We start from the raw sequence: 17,803 nt of genomic DNA on the forward strand, positions 1-17,803 counted from the left end.
GACCCTGGGATCATGACCTGAGCAGAAGGCAGATGCTTGACTGACTGAGCCACTCAGGCACCCTCTGTTTTTTTTAATTCTATTTTAGTAAATTATATTTTATCAGCAATTTATTCATTTCACTTAAGATTTCAACTTTGTAGTAGTTAAGAGCTTAAGCTCTGTAGCCAGATTCCCTGGCTTGAAATCTTAAGCTCCTTCATGTTCATGTTGAGTGTGAAACTTAATTAAAACTTTTCTGAGTCTCAGTTTCCCATCCATAAAATGGGGATAATAATAGTACGTACCTCTTGGCGTTGTTGGGAAGATTAATAGAGCTAAGACACATAAAACACTTAGAAGAGTGCATAGCTTATAGTAACCATTCAATAAACATTGATAGCTATACTATCATTACTATCTTTTTTCCTTTGCTTTTTTTGAGTTTATTTGTTTTCTTTTCCTAACTACATGATTGAACATCTGGTTTATTAATTTTCAACTGTTTTCTTTTCTTTTTTTTGAATATTTTAAGTAATTTCTGCACCCAATTGGGGGGGGGGGCGGATCAAGAGTTGCATGCTCTACTGTCTGAGCCAGCCAGGTACCTCTCCCTGCACAGTTTTAATACACAGCATTTTCATTCTTGTTTCAGTCTGTTTTCAATTTTCCATATGATCTCTTTTTTGACTCTGAGTTATTTAGAAATATCTTTTAAAAAATTCTAAAGGCGGGAACCCTGGGTGGCGCAGTGGTTTATCGCCTGCCTTTGACCCAGGGCATGATCCTGGAGACCTGGGATCGAATCCCACGTCGGGCTCCCGGTGCATGGAGCCTGCTTCTCCCTCTCCCTCTGCCTATGTCTCTGCCTCTCTGTGTGTGCCTATGTCTCTGCCTCTCTGTGTGTGACTATCATAAATAAATAAAAATTAAAAAAAAATAAAAAATTCTAAAGGCATTATTTTTTGTGCAAGTTATCTTTTTGTTATTGACTTGTAGCTTCAATGCATTGTGGCCAGAGACTGTGGAAGGATACCTATTCTCCGAAATTTGTTGAGAGGTAAATGATTTAGAGCCTATAAGGTGATCAACTTCTGTAAACATTTCATGTGTACTCAAGAAGTATAAATTTTAATGGCATGTGCACAGTTTAACACGTCTGCCAGATCAGGATTGTTTGCTGTGTTATTTAACTCTTTCATACCATACTATTTTTTTTTAATCCATATGATTTATCCACCATGAGAGAAGTGTCCTGAAATCTTCCACCGTGTCGGTGAATTGGTCTTAGCTGCCTGTTGTTTCCTTCTAGGACAGTGCATAGCAAGGCCAGCTTACTCTGGAGGTGACTTGCTTTGCCTTGCTGTAAAACCACCCAAACACGGGATGCCTGGGTGGCTCAGTGGTTGGGCAACTGCCTTCAGCTCAGTGCATGATCCTGGAATGCCTGGATCAAGTCCCATGTCGGGCTCCCTGCACGGAGCCTGCTTCTCCCTCTGCCTGTGTCTCTGCCTCTCTCTCTCTGTGTCTCTCATGAATAAATAAATGAAATCTTAAAAAAAAAAAAAAAAAACCCACCCAAACACATGCATTTGTTCACATTTCAAAATCACTTTATTACCAAAATGAACAAAAGGAGAATGCTGTTTAAATTAAATAAATTACACAAATATCTCAAGTCCCGGGCTTCCCCGGGGATCCCATCGTCACAGGTCAGTATCACTAAGAACATTCAAAAGCATTGAAATTCTGGATTATTTCACTACCTTGCCTTCCTTTCCTGCCTCAGTCATGTCCAGAGAGTGGTCTGTTTAAATTTGCTTGTGTTCTTTTCAACATATTCCAACAGCGAGGTTTTCTTCAATGTCTCCCTCTACCCCGTGTGTTTCCAATTTTACCTCCACTGTCTGGACACTTGGTTCAAAGGACACTTCTGCTTGGGATGTCTGAGGCTCCGTGACCTTGCCCTACCTCCTGGGCCTGAGTTGGACTTTGGAGGAGGTGGAGTAGGAGAGGATGAGTTGTCATTGGCTAAAGTTCTTGTCCTCCTGGAATTTGGCACTTTGAGTGCTGGGCACAGTGAATCCCAGATAACATTGTCTTCTGCCTTCCAAGTTTTGAGTTCCATTGGCAGCCAGATGGCATAATGAAATCACAGAGAAGCAATGCTTGTAGGCCAAGAATCTGTTGGCTCTTTGCCAGCACTCTCTCCTTTAACTCTAAGAAGACTTGCTAGCTGATGGGCTCACTCAACACACAGACACACAACACAGGTCAGGCTGAAGTTAGGATTTGGAATGGTTTTTCTTCAGGCTGGGCCAGCCCAACCTGTTGGGCAGGGTCATTGAATTGAAGGAGCTTGGGAGGAGCAGTGGGGGAAGACCAAAAGGTTTTCTGTGTACTTCCATGGAAATTTCCCCAAATGCTTGCACATACAACCTATTTATTTTCAAGTCAACAGTAGAGTTCCTCTATTACCCCCTCATGTACATGAAGAATATACCCCTCATCTCATCTGTCCTAGGAGAAGATGACTTCAGGTCCTGAGTTTGTTAAGGAAGCTCATGGAGGAAGCCCCAGTCTGAATCAGCCCTCTGCCACGTTCTGCAACCAGTCAGGAGATGTGGCTGGCCCTCGGGGGGCTTCTTCCCCTGCCTGGCTGAGGGATTCAGGCCCCAAGCTGATGAGGGAGAGTTAAAATCATTGGCTCTTTACCAAGTGAAAAAGCACAAGGCAGTCTTCCTAGGTGGGGGAGGCATTTCTGAAGTCAGGGGATCGGCAGGGCTCAGATCCCCCCTGTTGGCCCTTGGTTGGCACTAGCACCCCCTCCCCTTCCAAGTCTCTAGTACAAGGAAGGATTCCCAAAAGCTTTTATGCAGAATAACTGGCATCTGTTACTTGGTTGCCAGAGGATTCTGGTACCTACCCACCCTGTCCTTTTTGGATTCCTATCAGGTCTCAAGTAGGAGGGAGCAGCTCCTGAAGCAGGGGGAGAGATCATGTTTCAGAGGCTGGGGCAGCTGCGTTGGTGGGCTGCCCCTGAGAGGTAGCTCTGGTGGCCTTGAGGGCCTTGGCCACCCCTAGGCTAGAGTCTCAAGTGCCGAATAGCAGTGGAGGTCCCAGCAGCCTTGAGATGAGGAGGAAGGAGTCACAGTCATCAAGACCGAGACTCCTGGGTTGTCAGGAGCACATGGTCCAAGGAGTGCACAGCTGCCAGGGACAGAGTTGGGACAGCTGGAGGGGGCAAGCCACAGAGTCCTAAGCAAGTTCATCCCTGTGTCCTGTGATGGCTTGACACCATCTGACACCAAGCTGTGCAGGCCCAAGGGCCTAGGCATGCTAGGTCAGCAGGGGCATACTTTTCCCTTGTTCTTGGCTCGCTCTTCAAGTCAGTGGTCGGGGCTGTGGGGTCCCATCAGCTGCCTTGGGCAGGGCCTGGGTGGGAGCAGTGGGGTGAGCAGTAGGCTTTCTCGTTCTGGCCAGGGCCCTGAGGGTCAGCAGGAGGGTGAAGAGGTGGCTTTCCTTGCTGCTGAGATTGGCTGGCTCTAGAGATGCCAGGAGGGAGGCAGAGGAAGGAGAGGAGGGTAGGGGAGGGAGGGGAAGGAGGAGCTGAGGTCTTGGTGGACATGTGGTCTCCTCTACGTGCCACTCCTCATGACCCCAGGCTCATTCTTCTTGGGAGTCCCAGAGGCCATGTACTCTGAAGGCAGCGTGGGGGCTGGCTGGGCCCTCACAGGGCAGTCAGGGTCTCTGCGTGAAACATACTCCCGAACATCTCCTGCAGGGCCATGGGAGGACAGGGGAGGTTAAGGGAGAGAGTTAGACTTGTCGAGTTGCTGGTGGCTGTATCCATGAGGTGACCCTGTGAGCCCCTGGCCAGAGGGAGTTTTAAGAGTGTGTGTGAGTGGAGTGTGTGCACGAACAGGGGAGAGGTGGGGTCAGCCTAAGAGGTGAACTGGTACCGAGGTGACAAGAGAAGTTGCTTGGAATCTACTCCAAATCACCTCTGCTAGGCACGTGAGCACATGTCCGTCCTCCTTTTTGGCTTCATTCTCTTTGTTAGGTGAAATGAAGGTAGAGATCGGACAAGGCCTTGCTTGCTCTGATAAGCTATTCTGAGCCTACTCCAGTTTTTTGGAGTGTGCTGGAGATGCCACAGGAGCACAGAAACCCATCTGCCAAATCTTCGTAGCTCCAGCTCTCTTTCCTAATGTCTCCCACACACCATCAGCACTCCCAGAGACATGCTCAGAGGACATGGAACTCAAGCCCAGAAGGAATGAGACGAGGTACAAAGTGAGATGTGATTTCTAGGCCCGAAGCCAGACTCCCCTCCACTTAGTCATCTGGGTTTCTTGTAATTCAGGGCATTGGGGTAGTGTGAGTTTTCCTTTCAGGACGACAGGGCCCTATGGGGTTAGTAGCACATCCATTAGTGCTTAAGAGCTGTCTCGGTGCGATAATATTTGTACCCTTGGAATTCATCCGACCCTGCCTGAATATGTAGTGTTCATATGTAGTATTCATATGCAGTATATGTAGTACTGGAATATGTTGTATGCCCAACCTGGAACCGTGCCAGGTAAGCCATCATTACCTATCTGTTGAATTGATGAAGGAACAAATGAATCCCTCACCTCTCCTGCGAGGTAGATGGGGCAGGTATCACCCAGACGTCCCCTATTTTACAATGAGAGAGACTGGGGCCCTATGTGTTCTGTTCTGTGTCTGTTCTAGACCATGTGTGGATGTGGCTCGGAGTTAAGAATAAATGTTAGTTCTCAAGAACCTCGTCCAGTGTCGTCCCCCCATGATGCCTTTCAGAGAGTGAGAAGAATTAGGATCTGCTATTACAAGGGGATGAGAGAGAAACGTTGTTGCCTTCAAGGTGAGGACTCTGGCTTGGTGGGGAGAGAGCCCAGGGAGCACCTTGGGTTTGGGAGGGTCTCTTCCCGCTCCTGGCCCCCCACCTGTACCCCCACCCTTCAACTCACCTGCTCTAAGTCCCAGTAGCTGGGGCTGTCCTCCTCCAAATCGTATAAGGACAGCTCGGGGTCCGATGGAGCCTGGAAAGGGTGCAGAAGGAGCTCCATAACTGAGTGACTCAGTCTGGTGCTATTGGCAGCTCTGGGTGGGCACTGTGTTTTCTGCTGCGTGACTCACCATCTTGCTTCTTCCCTCCCCTCCCTCGTCTACCTCACAAAATGTAGCATGGGGTGGCCTGCCCCTTACAGCAGAGGGGTGCCTTAGGGTCTGCCCTCCTTTGCGGGCATCTTAGAGGCAGGGGAGGTCGGCCTAGCCAACAAGGATGATTGACTGGCTGCCTGACCTTGGGGAATCCACTTCCCTTCTCTGGGAATCTGTGTCCTCATCTGTAAAAGTAGGATAATCAAACTCACTTTGCAGGTTTTCTAACTCACCATGCTGTTGAAAAGGGGTGTGTGTGTGTGTGTGTGTGTGTACTTTTATATATAGGAATGTATTTTGTAATATGTAAATATAAATATATTCTATGTATACAAATTACTTTAAATATGTAACCATAATACCTAGGCATTATTTGTGCAATAACAAATAGCAAGGATTCTTCCAGAACCTCCTTCTTTTTGCTCTGTGGACAAGGCTTGTAAAGCCAGAATGCCTGTTGCTTCTGCACAGTTGTTCTCTCTAAGTGTGAAGGGCAGGCGCCAGGGCCCTGTGTTTTCCTGGGCAGTCTTTCAGCACTTAGAACAGATGGCTTCACCTTCATCAGCCTCTTATAGCAAAGAGCAAATGGTTGCTCCAGGGCCAGAGAAGCCTCTCTCATGACCCAGGGCAGGGGAGGTTTTATATATGAGGAGGGCTGGGGCACAAAGTCTTAGGAGGCCAAAGGCAGGGGCTGAGCTAAGAGGGGCCCTGGGAGTGGAGGGGGGGCATCAGGAGAGGCCTAGGCGGGGACCCTGGTGGGGGGTAGATTTTCTGCCTCTCCAGCTTTCTCTATTTGTAGCTCATTTGCATACACTTAACGCTAGCAAATTAAATGTCAAGAAACTGAGACAAAACTTGGATCCAGCCCTCTTCATCCATTACCAGTCTGAAATCTCTGAGATCTGCTAAATTAAAACAGGCAGGCCTACTCCTCTCCCTTGCTCCAAGCCTCTTGTAGAAAGTGTGAAGGAGGAGGGCAGGTAAACCATGCCAGAGTACAGGGCATTCTCTAATACGCTTTGAGGGCTGGTGTGACTTGGAAATTAAGATTAAAGATTTTACAGTATGCAAAGAGCTTTCAAGTGACATAAAAGGCATAATTATCAGTCACTCTGAAAACAGAAGTAAAAGAAAAATGCCGTGAAGTAGGAGATGTTAACTTAGGGTGCTCGTTCTACAGACGACGGACTCTGTAATGACAGTTTCAGAAAAATTAAGTGACAGAATTGGTCTTAGAACCTACACCTTCCCCAGTGTTCTTTCTAATGCCTCTGGTCCTGCTATTTCAGTGCCCCGGGGACCTAGGATTCCTAAGGTGCAGGGACCTTACTTACCCCTTGGAAGTCACGTCCTGGGGCCACTTCTCTGGCATTTGCCTGGGCAAAGAGGACAGCATCGTGTATGCTGGGAAAGACGTGATTGCGCTCTAGACACCCTTCTTCAAAGACACCACCGTGGCTGATGTCGTTGTACACCTGGGCTGGAGGGAGAAAAGCCTTTCAGAAAGCCAACAGCCCTGAGGCCTGGAGCTGGGGGAGAGGGGATGGTGAGAGGGAAGGGAGGGAAGGAGGGAGAGCCTGAGGGGTGGGCCCTTGGGGCATCCACAGGGCAGACCCAGCCTTGGGCCCTGCAATATCCATTCTGGGCAGCAGAGGGCGACGTGAGCTCGAGGATGCTAAACCCCCAGCCCAGGGCAGAAGGAAGCAGCGCGACTCCGGGGCGGTAGCTTGTGGGGATTGAGAGGGTGAAGCTAAACCATCCGCGAGGAGGCTGCTGTCAGTTCTATCCCCGATGGTTCATTCTTCCTCTTGTTTCTCTAGACCTTTCCCTCAGCCTCCAGCCTTACTTTTACCAAATGCTAGAGGTGACTTCCTGAGGACTGTCCGGGAGCGGGAGGAGCCCACCGCCTCTGCCTGCAGATTCTACAGAGCTCGGGGCCTGTTCAGGCTCACGCTGAAGCTGGGCAGGCCCCTGGGAGGGCCCTGTCTTTCTGCAGGGAAGTGGGGTATATGGACGCCTTCACATTCTGTCATATGTCTGTGTGTCCGTGTCCCCGGACTCTGCATATGTGTCCATGATGTGCCCTGTGGACATGCCTGCACGGTGGGTATGTGCACCCCGTGGGGGTCATGTGTACATGAAACTGGGTGCCTGTGTGTTCCCCAGACGGTTATAGTGCGTGTGTGCTTTATGCTCGTTTGGGGGCTTGCGGATTTGGAGGAAATCCCCAAATTCACCTAGTCAACCTCCTAATTTGACAGAAGTGCAACTTGACCCCTATACATGAAGTGACTTGGCCAAGGATACAGGCAAATCAGTAGTGGGGCAAGTGGAATCCCACTGGCCTTTTTAGATGCCAGCCCCTCACCCCACCCTGTAACCGAGGCCGCTAGGGCGGTTACACAATCTGGCCATGGTCTCCTCTGACTTGTGCTTGAAGCACTTATGAGCAGGCAGCGGCAGGGGCAGTTATGGGTGCCCTCGTTTCCACCTTCCCATTCTGCCAACCTGTTCCTCCCCTCCCCCCGCCCCAGTCTCATGGTCCCCTACAGGTCCTCCTCTCACCGTGGATGTTCACCAAGAAGACGTTCACACCGATCTTCCCGTAGGTGGAGCTCAGCTGGAAGTGTGGAGGGAAGGGTATTGGGACAGGGAGACAAAAGGAAAGGAATGTTCTGACTGGGTCTCAAAAGTGATTCACAAAACGCACTTCAGAGGGGAAGCCAAACAAATAAGCAACCCCAAGAGCCCTGGCAGCCAAAGATAAAAATAGCAGCAAAGCACACCACTTCTCCCTGGAGTGTTGGCTGTTGGCTTTTCTGGAAAGCGGGACAGAAATGGGGCTATGCCAGTGAGACGGGCACTTAAAGACACTGTGGCCCCTTCTTATGGGGTCAGATCTTTCCTCTCAGTAGCTTAGATTCCCAGATTCCACCTCCTTCCTGACTTTGTGGCGTCAGGCCGAAGCAGTAGGGGGGGATAGAGGCCCACATGGACTCGGGGTCGAGGCCAGGGAAGCAGGCTGAGCCCGGGGCTGGGGATGCGGCCTCCGGGTACCTGGCTGATGCTCCCTGGATGATACCCAGCCTATATGCTCTCTGTACCTCTCGGTTTTCCTGGACTGCCTCTATCTGAGCCAGCTCTGAAGTTTGCTGACTCCCTACCAGTGGAGGCGGTGCTGAAAAGTTCTCAGATGGGCGGATACCTTTATTCAAGGTATAAGTGGACTGCCTTGATATTATTTCTTCTTCTCTTCTCACTTGGCTGGTATTGGCTGATGGTGGAGTGTCTGGGTGAGTGTGGGAAGGAGCACGAACCAGGGCCAAGCTGGACTCTACTCAGAGGACCCTGGATGGGTTCCTGGTGGCCTGAGAGGGAACTTGGGATGGCCTCCGCCAGAGAGGGGTACTAAGGGAGGGTGGGACAGCGACTATCCCTCTGGTATCCCTGTCTGGCCACCCATCATCTTGGGCTGTCTGGGCCTGCTTTGCAGAGAGTAGCCTATCCTGGTCACATCTTGGGGAATGCTCCTTGGTGAGCTTTCTCCCTCATCTTGTCAAAACGAGGGCTCCAAGGAAAGGGAGTGTGGGAGAGCAGGGGTGAGGGTGTTGGGGTGGAGGGCGGGCCACCACTCCCTCTGCCTGGGGCCTCACCTTGCCTAGGGCTTTGATGCCCATCAAGTCCACAAAACTGACCCCACTCATATCAAGGATGATGGTGTGGAAGGTGACAAAGGGTGGGACGCTGGCCAGCATCTCACTGGGCTCATTGGGGGTCTCCGCAGAGGCTGGTGCCTCACAATGCGCAGCTGGGGAGCTGTCAGGGCTGAAGGTGATGTAGGACACGCTGGCGCCATTAGCAGGAGTCTGGTTGTTGTTGGGGTCAGTCGGGGAGGCGTTCTCAAAGTCCTGCTGGAGCTCCTGGAGGGAGACAGTCTGGAGGGGGGTGGCAGGGAATTGTCAGGCTGAATCAAACTTTGCTATAGTTGAGGCAGGTGCAGGGAATGTGCAGGTGGAAATGGGCCATAACCTATATTAGCCAGAAAATGAGAGGGGGCCATGGGGGCTCATTGGTTACCCGCAGCAGCTGGCATCCCCTCACCCAAGGAGAAGAACGCCCAGTGGCCACCAGGCAAGGGCTGCAGAGACTTTATGTCTTTGCCTCAAAGGGTGCTGGAAAGTGGGGCACCAGGGGGCAGGAACCGAGAGGGTAGGCTGTTCCTAGCATCACTTCACCTTGGTTTTCATAAACAGAGACTTCCTCTGTTGTGTGGGCAGCTTCCCCTTCTCCTGCTTCCTGAGGTATTTTTGCTTGGCCAGCAGTACTTTCTGAGGGTCTACGCCTGTCTGTAGGGAGAGAACCAATAGCAGTTCGGACCTCCATACTCTTTGGAGGTGGCCTGCCTCCCAGCCCCCTTTCTCCCATCTTCTGGTGACTCTCTGCTCAGCCCCTCTGGTCACCAAAGATCTGAACCCTACCTTGGCAATGATCTTTTGCCTGAAGATCTCTGAGTTGGCAAAGTAGAGAGGGGAGCAGTAAGTGACAATCTTAACCCCCTCGATTTCCCGGACCTGTGGCAGGGAGACAGAACTCAGGTGGCAGCAATGTCTTTATTTTTAAAAAAGATCTTATTTATTTATTTATTTATTCATGAGAGACACAGAGAGAGACAGAGACACAGGCAGAGGGAGAAGCAGGCTCCCTACGGGGAACCTGATGCGGGACTCGATCCTGGGACCCCAGGATCATGCCCTGAGCCAAAGGCAGATGCTCAACCGCTGAGCCACCCAGGTGCCCCAATGGCCTTGTCCTTTTTCAACCTTCTTTTATTTGGGGGTGGGAACAGGGCAAAAGAGAGTGATTGTAAGTTTGGATTACTTACCATATTATAGGTCTTGGGGTTAACATAAATGTCAGTGTCCATGACCTGGGCCAAAGCATAGCCATTTCGACTGGATGAAAAAAGAAAAGAAAAAAAATAAGAGCATGCTAATAGCAAATGGGCCTAGGAGGATGACAGGGTGGGAGCTGGGGCAGAAGCAGAGTGGAATGGGGTCTCTTCATGTTGTGTTGGTCGTTCTGCACTGGACACACATGTCTGGTGGCCTGTGGCTGGGCTCGAACTAGAAGGACGACAGGCAGGCCCTTGACATAGCTCCCAGCCTGGGCCTCAGCACAGAGAAGAGGTGCGATACACAAGGCAGCAAGCTTAGGTAGCCCTGAAGTCACCACTTCCTGGTTATGAATTCTCAAGAAGAGAAGACAGGGCTTCCCTAACATAGATCATCCTCCCTGCCCTGGGCTGAACCCTCTTCCTCTGGTGCCCCTGGCCTGTATTCCTTAACCTTATAGGAAGGACGTGGCATCTGTCTCTGGTTTGGTATTCCCCTGGGAGGGTCCCCCTTGGTCTGGGGACTGGCAATGCCTTTGGACAGACTCGGGGTCTTACCCTCCTCTTTTCCTCCTACTTTGGCCCCCAGCCCTCTGAGCCCATGAGGGCTTCTTCTGGGGACTTCAGGATATGGCGGTCTGTCGGCCCAGCCTGGGTGAGGGGCCCCACTGCTGTGCCTTGTGGGAGACTGCTACTTACAACTGAGTCTGGAAGACCACAACCAAGGGCGGAGAAGGCAACGCCCACGGCCACCCCATATGGCAGGCTCAGGAAGAACGAGGAGAGGAAGCTCACCACCCAGACACACTGTGAGGAGAAAGAGATGTCAGGGCAGGCCTGGGGAGAAGGCTGCCTCTTTGGGGAGGACTTCCTGGAATAGCCAAGGCCATTCTCTGTTTCCACAACCTCAGACTCCCCCTCCCCCTTTCCGTGGCATTTTTGCACTGTCTTACATATTGATGCTCTGGTTATGCTTGCATATTTCCCTTAGATTGAGTGTGGGTAGTGATCGTGCTTGGTTTTTAGTAGGCAACCCAACCCACACAGGGAGACAGCATGGCGCACGCTGAGAGCATGAGGGGTCGGATATGCCCAGGTTCAGACTTTCATTCTTCCACTTACTAGTTAAGTGAGCCAGGTTGCCTGATCCATAAAAGGGGAGGAATGACACCTGTTTCATGAAAGGATTAAAGAGCTAAGGCACCTAAAGGTCCTACTTAGCCTACTGATGGGCATCCAGTGGTCACTCAACAAACATGAGCTCCCTTCTCCACCTAATGGGAGGCTGTGTGTTCCAGATGCATGCTCAGTGGTCTTCCCAGCCTGACAGCCTAGGGTCTGGTTGTGTGGGTCGAGGCAGGACTGGATGCAGTTTTCATAGTTTCCCCCTTGATTGTCCTTTACAGTCCCCCCCCAGTTCCTCTAAAGGAAACAAATCTGCCCACGTTCCCGTAGAGAACTGTGAAGATCAGAGGGGAGCCCAAAGCACGATGTAAATATCAGGAACTATTGTCATGGTGGGGGGATTATTGGGATGTGGTAAAAGCAGATCATTGGGGTGGGAATTGGAACATTGTTATTTTTCCCTATCCTCATCACTCACTGGGGGGACCCCAGATCTCTGGCTCTAAGGATTTCACTCGTGTACCATGCAGGCAGCCCCAGGAGACAGTACCACCCAGAGGTTTGCAGTCTAGGGTTTGGGTTCTAATCCCGGCTCTAATCACTTGCTACCTTTGTGGCCTTTGACAAGTTACTTAACCTCTCTGATCCTTGATTTCATTATCTTTTTTTTTTTTTTTTAAGTTTTATTTATCCAAGTCATCTCTATACCCAACGTGCGGCTTGAACTCACGACCCAGAGATCAAGAGTTGCTTGCTCTTCCCAAGCCCAGAGCTCCTTGGTTTCAACACCTTGAAAGAAGATCAGTAAATCCTCTCTCATAGGTCACGGTGGAGCTTAAATGGACTCTGACAACACGGCATTGTTGTCAGAGTCATCAGTGCCTGGTAGCCTTAATACTATTGTCCGATGCAAGATGTGTTGGGACTGTGACTAATCATAACAATCAGTCATGTTGCTGAGTGTTGTATGGTTGCACGGTGCTTTCCCAAATGATCTCATTTAATCCTCAGAACCAGTGTGTGATGAAGCCATGACTGTCATCCCCATTACAGAGGAGGAAATAGAACTCCAGAGAAATCTGGTAACTTACTCAAAATCCTGGTACGCTGGCTTTATGTGTTAAGGGTTTGTTGTTGTTGTTTTTAAAGTGATTTCTTTTTGCTTTTTTTTTTGAACTATAAATCATGAAAACAATCATCACTAAGTTTTACTGAACCTAGGATACAATTCAGACAACACGCTCCTTCCTTGTATTATCTATCCCATGTCTTCCTCATAAACAACCCTAGGGGGGTAAGGAGTATAAGAGACCTAGCTCTCAGCGGAGAAAGCCGAGACCCAGAGAAGTTAAGGGACTTGCTAGTTGGGGGCCAAGCCACACAGCCAGTGAGCAGTTGGCTTAGGATGTGAACATAGGATGTCTCTCTCTAAAACCTGGGCTCTTAACAGCTGCTTGTGCTAATTGGGGAGCCGCAGAGCAGAGGCATCACCAACAGAAGAACTGACAGGGCTGTGGGGTTGGAGGACAGGGCAGGGGCAGGAAGGGGTCCCCAGAGGCCACTCAATACCTACACAGTCCAGCTTGCTCTTCTTCCACAGGTAGTAGGGGTCAGCGAGTTGCTTGAGAGAGTTCTTGAGGTTGACGGCTATCAGGGCTCCTAGCACAGACTGGGGAAGCAGAACATTGTTCTTTCTCACCTGCAGTGTCTCTTTCTCCCTCCCCTTCCTACACACCCCTGACCCTGGTGTCCAGCAGGACAGAGCTGCAGTTCCAGAACATCTCTGCTGGCAGAGTCCCCAGATCTCAGCACTCCATCTTAGGGCTGGAGAGTGCAGGCACGAGGCCATGATGCCCCTCCTGGCCCTTCTCTGGCCCTCCCCTCTTCCCTCAAACCACGGTGCCCAGAGCCTTCCAAGTCAGGCCCTCACAAGCACTTGTCAATGCTGATGATGGGGGGATTGACCCTGAGGTCAGAAGGCTGGAGTCTGTGACCAGCCCTGCACTGATGAGCTGTATTGCCACAGATCACTCAGACGTTCTCAGCCTCAGTTTCCCTCACCTGTAAACTGAGGAAAGTAAAACCTGTGTTGTCTACTTCACAGGTTGTGATTAGGACAAAGTGCGACAATGTCAGTGCTTTGTTATCTGTAGAGGGTTACACAGCAGTGAGGGATTTTCTTGTCTTTTTTTTTTTTATGATTTCAATCATTTATTCATGAGACACACAGAGAGAGGCACAGACATAGGTAGAGGGAGAAGCAGGTTCCCCGCAGGACTCAAGAAGCAGGTTCCCTGCAGGACCCCAGGATCACAACCGGAGCCAAAGGCAGATGCTGGACCACTGAGCTACCAGGCATCCCTTAGGGACTTTTCTTACTGGAGTCTGCCACTGCAATCTTACCTTGGGGAGAGGGTACAGATAGGACCCCAGGACCAGCATGGTGATCATCACTACCAGCGACACACACAGGCTTGCCACCTATTCAGAGAAAGAATTGGGAACAGGGCACAGGTAAGAAATTCTCGCTCTTGATTGGTTTCCAATAGATGCCTTTGGTGGAATGGAGACTGATGAGGGGAGAGGAAGGTTGGAGAAGCAGCTGGCCTGGCTTGCAGGTGCCCGGGCTTCGCTGGGCACCCTCTGCCCTCCTCCCCCATCCCCCTGGTATAGCACTTACCTGGGACTTGCCTCCAGCTCCATCTACAGCCAGAGTGACAGAGAGAGCACAGCAAATGACGTGGATTTTAAAGAAGGAGCCAAAGAAGTTGCTGCAGCCCAGGGCAATCATCTCCTGTGGGGACAGGGGTGGGATGGGAGGCTGGAGCACTGGGGGAAGGGCAGCAGGTATAGATCAAACCTCGTCCTCCATGCAAACTGGATCTTGATTGGGCCTAGGACTTGAGAATGACCCTAGTGTTTGCTAGCAAGCCAAACACTCCCAACCCAGCAGAATTCACCCTTCTGTGGTCAGAGCCCCTCCTCTTCACTGGCAGGCACCTTCCTCACCACAGCCTGAAGTGCCCCACGATAGTTCTTGCCAGGCCTCTGTGGGACCTGGCCCATTCTGCTTGGCCCTACCAGCCGTGGCTGGACCTACCTGGTTAGAATCCACATCATAGCCGTGCTTGCTGGCCAGGGTCCGGCCTACAGCCAGGTTGATGACATAGCCCACGATGGCCAGTGAGAAGGCAGTGCCTATCATGTCCTTCCACTGTGAAACCACAGGCGACACCGGAGTGGGGAACCTGCCAGGGAGCCAGGGAGGAGGCAGGGCCCAAAAGTGTGAGAAGAGGCAGGGCAAGTCCTTCCTCAATGCGCAGGGACCAACAAGGCCCCACTGTGTGCCAGGGTCTACAGGAACTACCCCTCATCATCTGAGCCCTTGGTACAGCACTGTGGGGCAGCTGCTGTCACTCCCATTGACAAAGCAGAAGCCAAGATATAGAATCTCACTGTCCGGGGTCACAGGGTAAGTGGTAGGGCCTCGTTTGTTCAGGTTCAGGTTCTGGACTCTGTGGTCACTACAGATCCACAGCCACCACCGCTCCCTGACCTCCCCCCCGCCACTCCACTCCAACCCTGCACCGCCCAACCCCTCCCAGGGCCCAGTGTGGTGCCTGGTACAGAGTGGATGCTCCATACATGTTGTGGATGCTAATAGCTTCCTTTCCACAGGGATGAAAAGAGCCAACACATCAGAGCAAGGGAAAGAGCTGGAAAGAGGCTGGTCAGAGAGGGTTTGCTTTAGCAGCATCCAGTAAATGAGACTTTGGGGGGCGCGTGTGGCACTTCAGACTCACTGTTCCTGACACAGCTAGCATTGGCTGATTGCATGGCTCTCTTCCATAATGAGTAATAGGAATCATTCACATTCAGTCAGTGTCACAGAGTCTACAATGCTCTTTCATAGAGGTTGGCTTATCTGGGTCTCTGAGCCCAGGCCTTCATGGGGGGATGGTAGTAGGGGCGGCAGGTTTCTTGACCACCTGGACTCACCCATGTTGGATCTCTCCCACGATCTGCATGTGATACTTTTGAGGCATCTTACAGCCCCCAGAGATAGCTGTTGCCACCACCACCTGCAAATCCCCAAATGGAGAATGTGGATCAGCAGGGCAGCAGTCTCTCCCAAGACTCCCTTTTCTCTGGGGATCCCAAATCCCACTCCCCTGCCTCCTTGAAGGGGAGCAACCCAAGGAGCAAGAAGACTAGGAGCCATGTACAGGGAGATGGAATGGATTCACCCAACTTCTTGTTCTACTGGCTGCCAGTGGAGGGGGAGGTGAAGGTAGGTAGGGGTTCCCTTGGCTTTGGCTGGAGCCGAATTCTATTTCTCATGATCTCTCCATCCTGGCCCCCAACACCCCAGCCCCGGGCAGGGTCCTTACCACAATCATCTCTGTAGGGATGGGAAAGCGGATCTTGTGCATGTAGCGAGCGTTGAGTTCCTTCACCAGCACCAGTAAGATGCCACTGATGATGGCAAAGATGAGCGAGGCGATGTTGGTTTGGGGAAGGTTTTTGCAAATGTCAATGAAGGTCTGGGGGAGAGAGCATCATGCTTGTGGCTCCCACCTCTTCTTCCCATACTCTCCCCACCCTTGGTTGTCTAACACAGTGGAAGGATGTCATCAATGGGAATGGAGGGACACCAAAGCAGAATTCAGGCCCTGGTCACGAACAGCACCCCTTCTTCCACCTCCCTCTCCCAAAGGGCATGCTGAGAGCTCGTGCCCGGATAGAAATGCTGATTCTCTTTCTCTTGCTCTAGAAAGAATTTAAGTTCCAGGAGGAGGGAGGGAGATTGGACATAAGAAAGGACTTCCCAGGCAGGGAGGGGTTGAGGCGCTACATCAGGAAACTGATGGAGACTGTACATCTCCTTTCCTGCAGGGATTAAGCGTAGAGAACCTCAGTGAGGCCTCAGGGCCATGTGTTTCACCCTCCCTCCCAGAGTGGGGAGCTCCTGGGAATCCTCTCTGAACAAAAGGTCAAGCAGCCCTTGTTTATGAGCATCTTGGAAGGAGGAGCTCATGACTTCTTACTACAGTAACCCCACTGGCTGTCTGCCTGAGCCCCTCCCCATTTGCAGGGGTGTGTTCCTAGACTCACAAAGACGATGGACCCCGGGCCTGCGTAGGAAGGGATGGTCAGACCAAAGATGTACTTGAGCACTGAGATCAGGATCTGCAGGCCGGCTGCTGTCATGAAGCCCCGGATGAAGGACTCCGAGAGGTAGATGGCCACAAAGCCAAACTGCATGAAGCCCAGGCCCATCTGAAAGGAGAGAGGTGGGAGGGGGACCAAGAAGGGTCAGCGGCTTCCCCATCTGCCTGACCTACAATGGGCTGGAGCTTCATGCAGTTTGGCTCCCTGGGGAGGGGAGCCCTGTGTGACCTTGTCTGGCCCTCTACTGGGCTGACTTTGGGGCATGGGCCTCTTTGTCACTTCCTCTCTTGGCTTCAGTTTTCTTATCTGAAAAATAAACCTGGTCCTCTCCCCCAGTCTTTCCTCTCTCAGCAGATGACACCACCGTCCACCCAACTGCCTAACCAAAAACTTGGGAGTCACCCTCCCTCACCCATACATCCAGTCTACCACCAACGCTTTGAGCTCCTGACCAATGTTCCGTCAGTCTACCCCATCTCGGTGCACCACCCTGGTGGCGGCCCTCGTGAGTCTTGCCTGGGCCTCTGCATAGTCTCCTGACAGACCCCCTGCTTTGATTCCAATCTGCCTCCCACCTCTCTTCTCTCTGGACTGAGTGGTCCTTATAAACTTCCAATCACACCCAAAGCTGCTGTATATGGGACAGACCTGAGACTTCATTGTCTAGCCTCTGCCTGCCTTTCCAGCCCCTTCTGTGGCTCATTCCCCCCAAAGCCTCCTGCTATCCAGCCACACCAAACTTCTTGTCTTATCATTCCCTGGTGAAGTCCCACTCTTGGGCCTCAGTGCTTTGGGGGCTCATCCCCTTCACCTGGACTGTCCTTCTGTGCCTCATTTGTTTGGTTCCTGGCCAACCTCTACTCATCCTTTAAGACTCAGGTCAAATGTCACCTCCTCTGTGAGGCGAGGCCTTCCCTGACTCTCCGGTGTTCCCACAGCCAGGTGAACATAGCTCTATTATGCTGCTTATCTCAGAGCCTACAAGTTTATCTGTTGACATGGTTACTTCCTCTGCTGGGCTGGGAGCTCCCGGGAACTAGGCCTCTTCTCTACTTATCTTTCCCCTAAGGCCTACCCCAGTTCCTGGCATAGTGAAGCAATGAAAAACATTAACTGAATGAATGAACGAATTAAAGGTGTCCTCTGGGGGATCCCTGGGTGGCTCAGCAGTTTAGCGCCTGCCTTCCGCCCCAGGCGGCCTGGGGAGAGATCCTGGAGTCCCAGGATCGAGTCCCCCACATTGGGCTCCCTGCGTGGAGCCTGCCTCTCCCTCTGCCTGTGCCTCTATCTCTTCCCCCCGCTCCCCCCATGTCTCTCATGAATAAATAAATAAAATCTTAAAAAAAGAAATCCCTCTCTTGTGTTCCCCTATGCAGTGTTTTCCTTCATCAACCTAGTGGAGGAGGACCTGGGTGGCTCAATGGTTGAGCGTCTGCCTTCAGCTCGGGT

The 17,803-nt window shown here is 51.4% G+C and overlaps 1 protein-coding gene across 1 annotated transcript in view; it reads right to left on the bottom strand.

The window, feature by feature from the left end:
* Positions 1-1,570: 1,570 nt before the first annotated feature.
* SLC26A9 (solute carrier family 26 member 9) overlaps positions 1,571-17,803 on the bottom strand; it is a 28,789-nt gene continuing 12,556 nt past the window's right edge. Inside the window, 17 exon segments of the mRNA XM_038586058.1 lie at positions 1,571-3,757; positions 4,974-5,045; positions 6,501-6,646; positions 7,732-7,786; positions 8,820-9,101; positions 9,402-9,512; positions 9,645-9,737; positions 10,049-10,118; positions 10,757-10,782; positions 10,784-10,864; positions 12,756-12,851; positions 13,586-13,663; positions 13,863-13,976; positions 14,283-14,430; positions 15,182-15,264; positions 15,574-15,726; positions 16,298-16,462. Coding sequence (XP_038441986.1) covers positions 3,710-3,757; positions 4,974-5,045; positions 6,501-6,646; positions 7,732-7,786; positions 8,820-9,101; positions 9,402-9,512; positions 9,645-9,737; positions 10,049-10,118; positions 10,757-10,782; positions 10,784-10,864; positions 12,756-12,851; positions 13,586-13,663; positions 13,863-13,976; positions 14,283-14,430; positions 15,182-15,264; positions 15,574-15,726; positions 16,298-16,462 — 1,821 coding nt within the window. The 3' untranslated portion in view covers positions 1,571-3,709.

Source organism: Canis lupus, chromosome 38 (genome assembly GCF_011100685.1).
Source record: "Canis lupus familiaris isolate Mischka breed German Shepherd chromosome 38, alternate assembly UU_Cfam_GSD_1.0, whole genome shotgun sequence".
In the NCBI taxonomy this organism is placed as follows: Eukaryota; Metazoa; Chordata; class Mammalia; order Carnivora; family Canidae; genus Canis; species Canis lupus.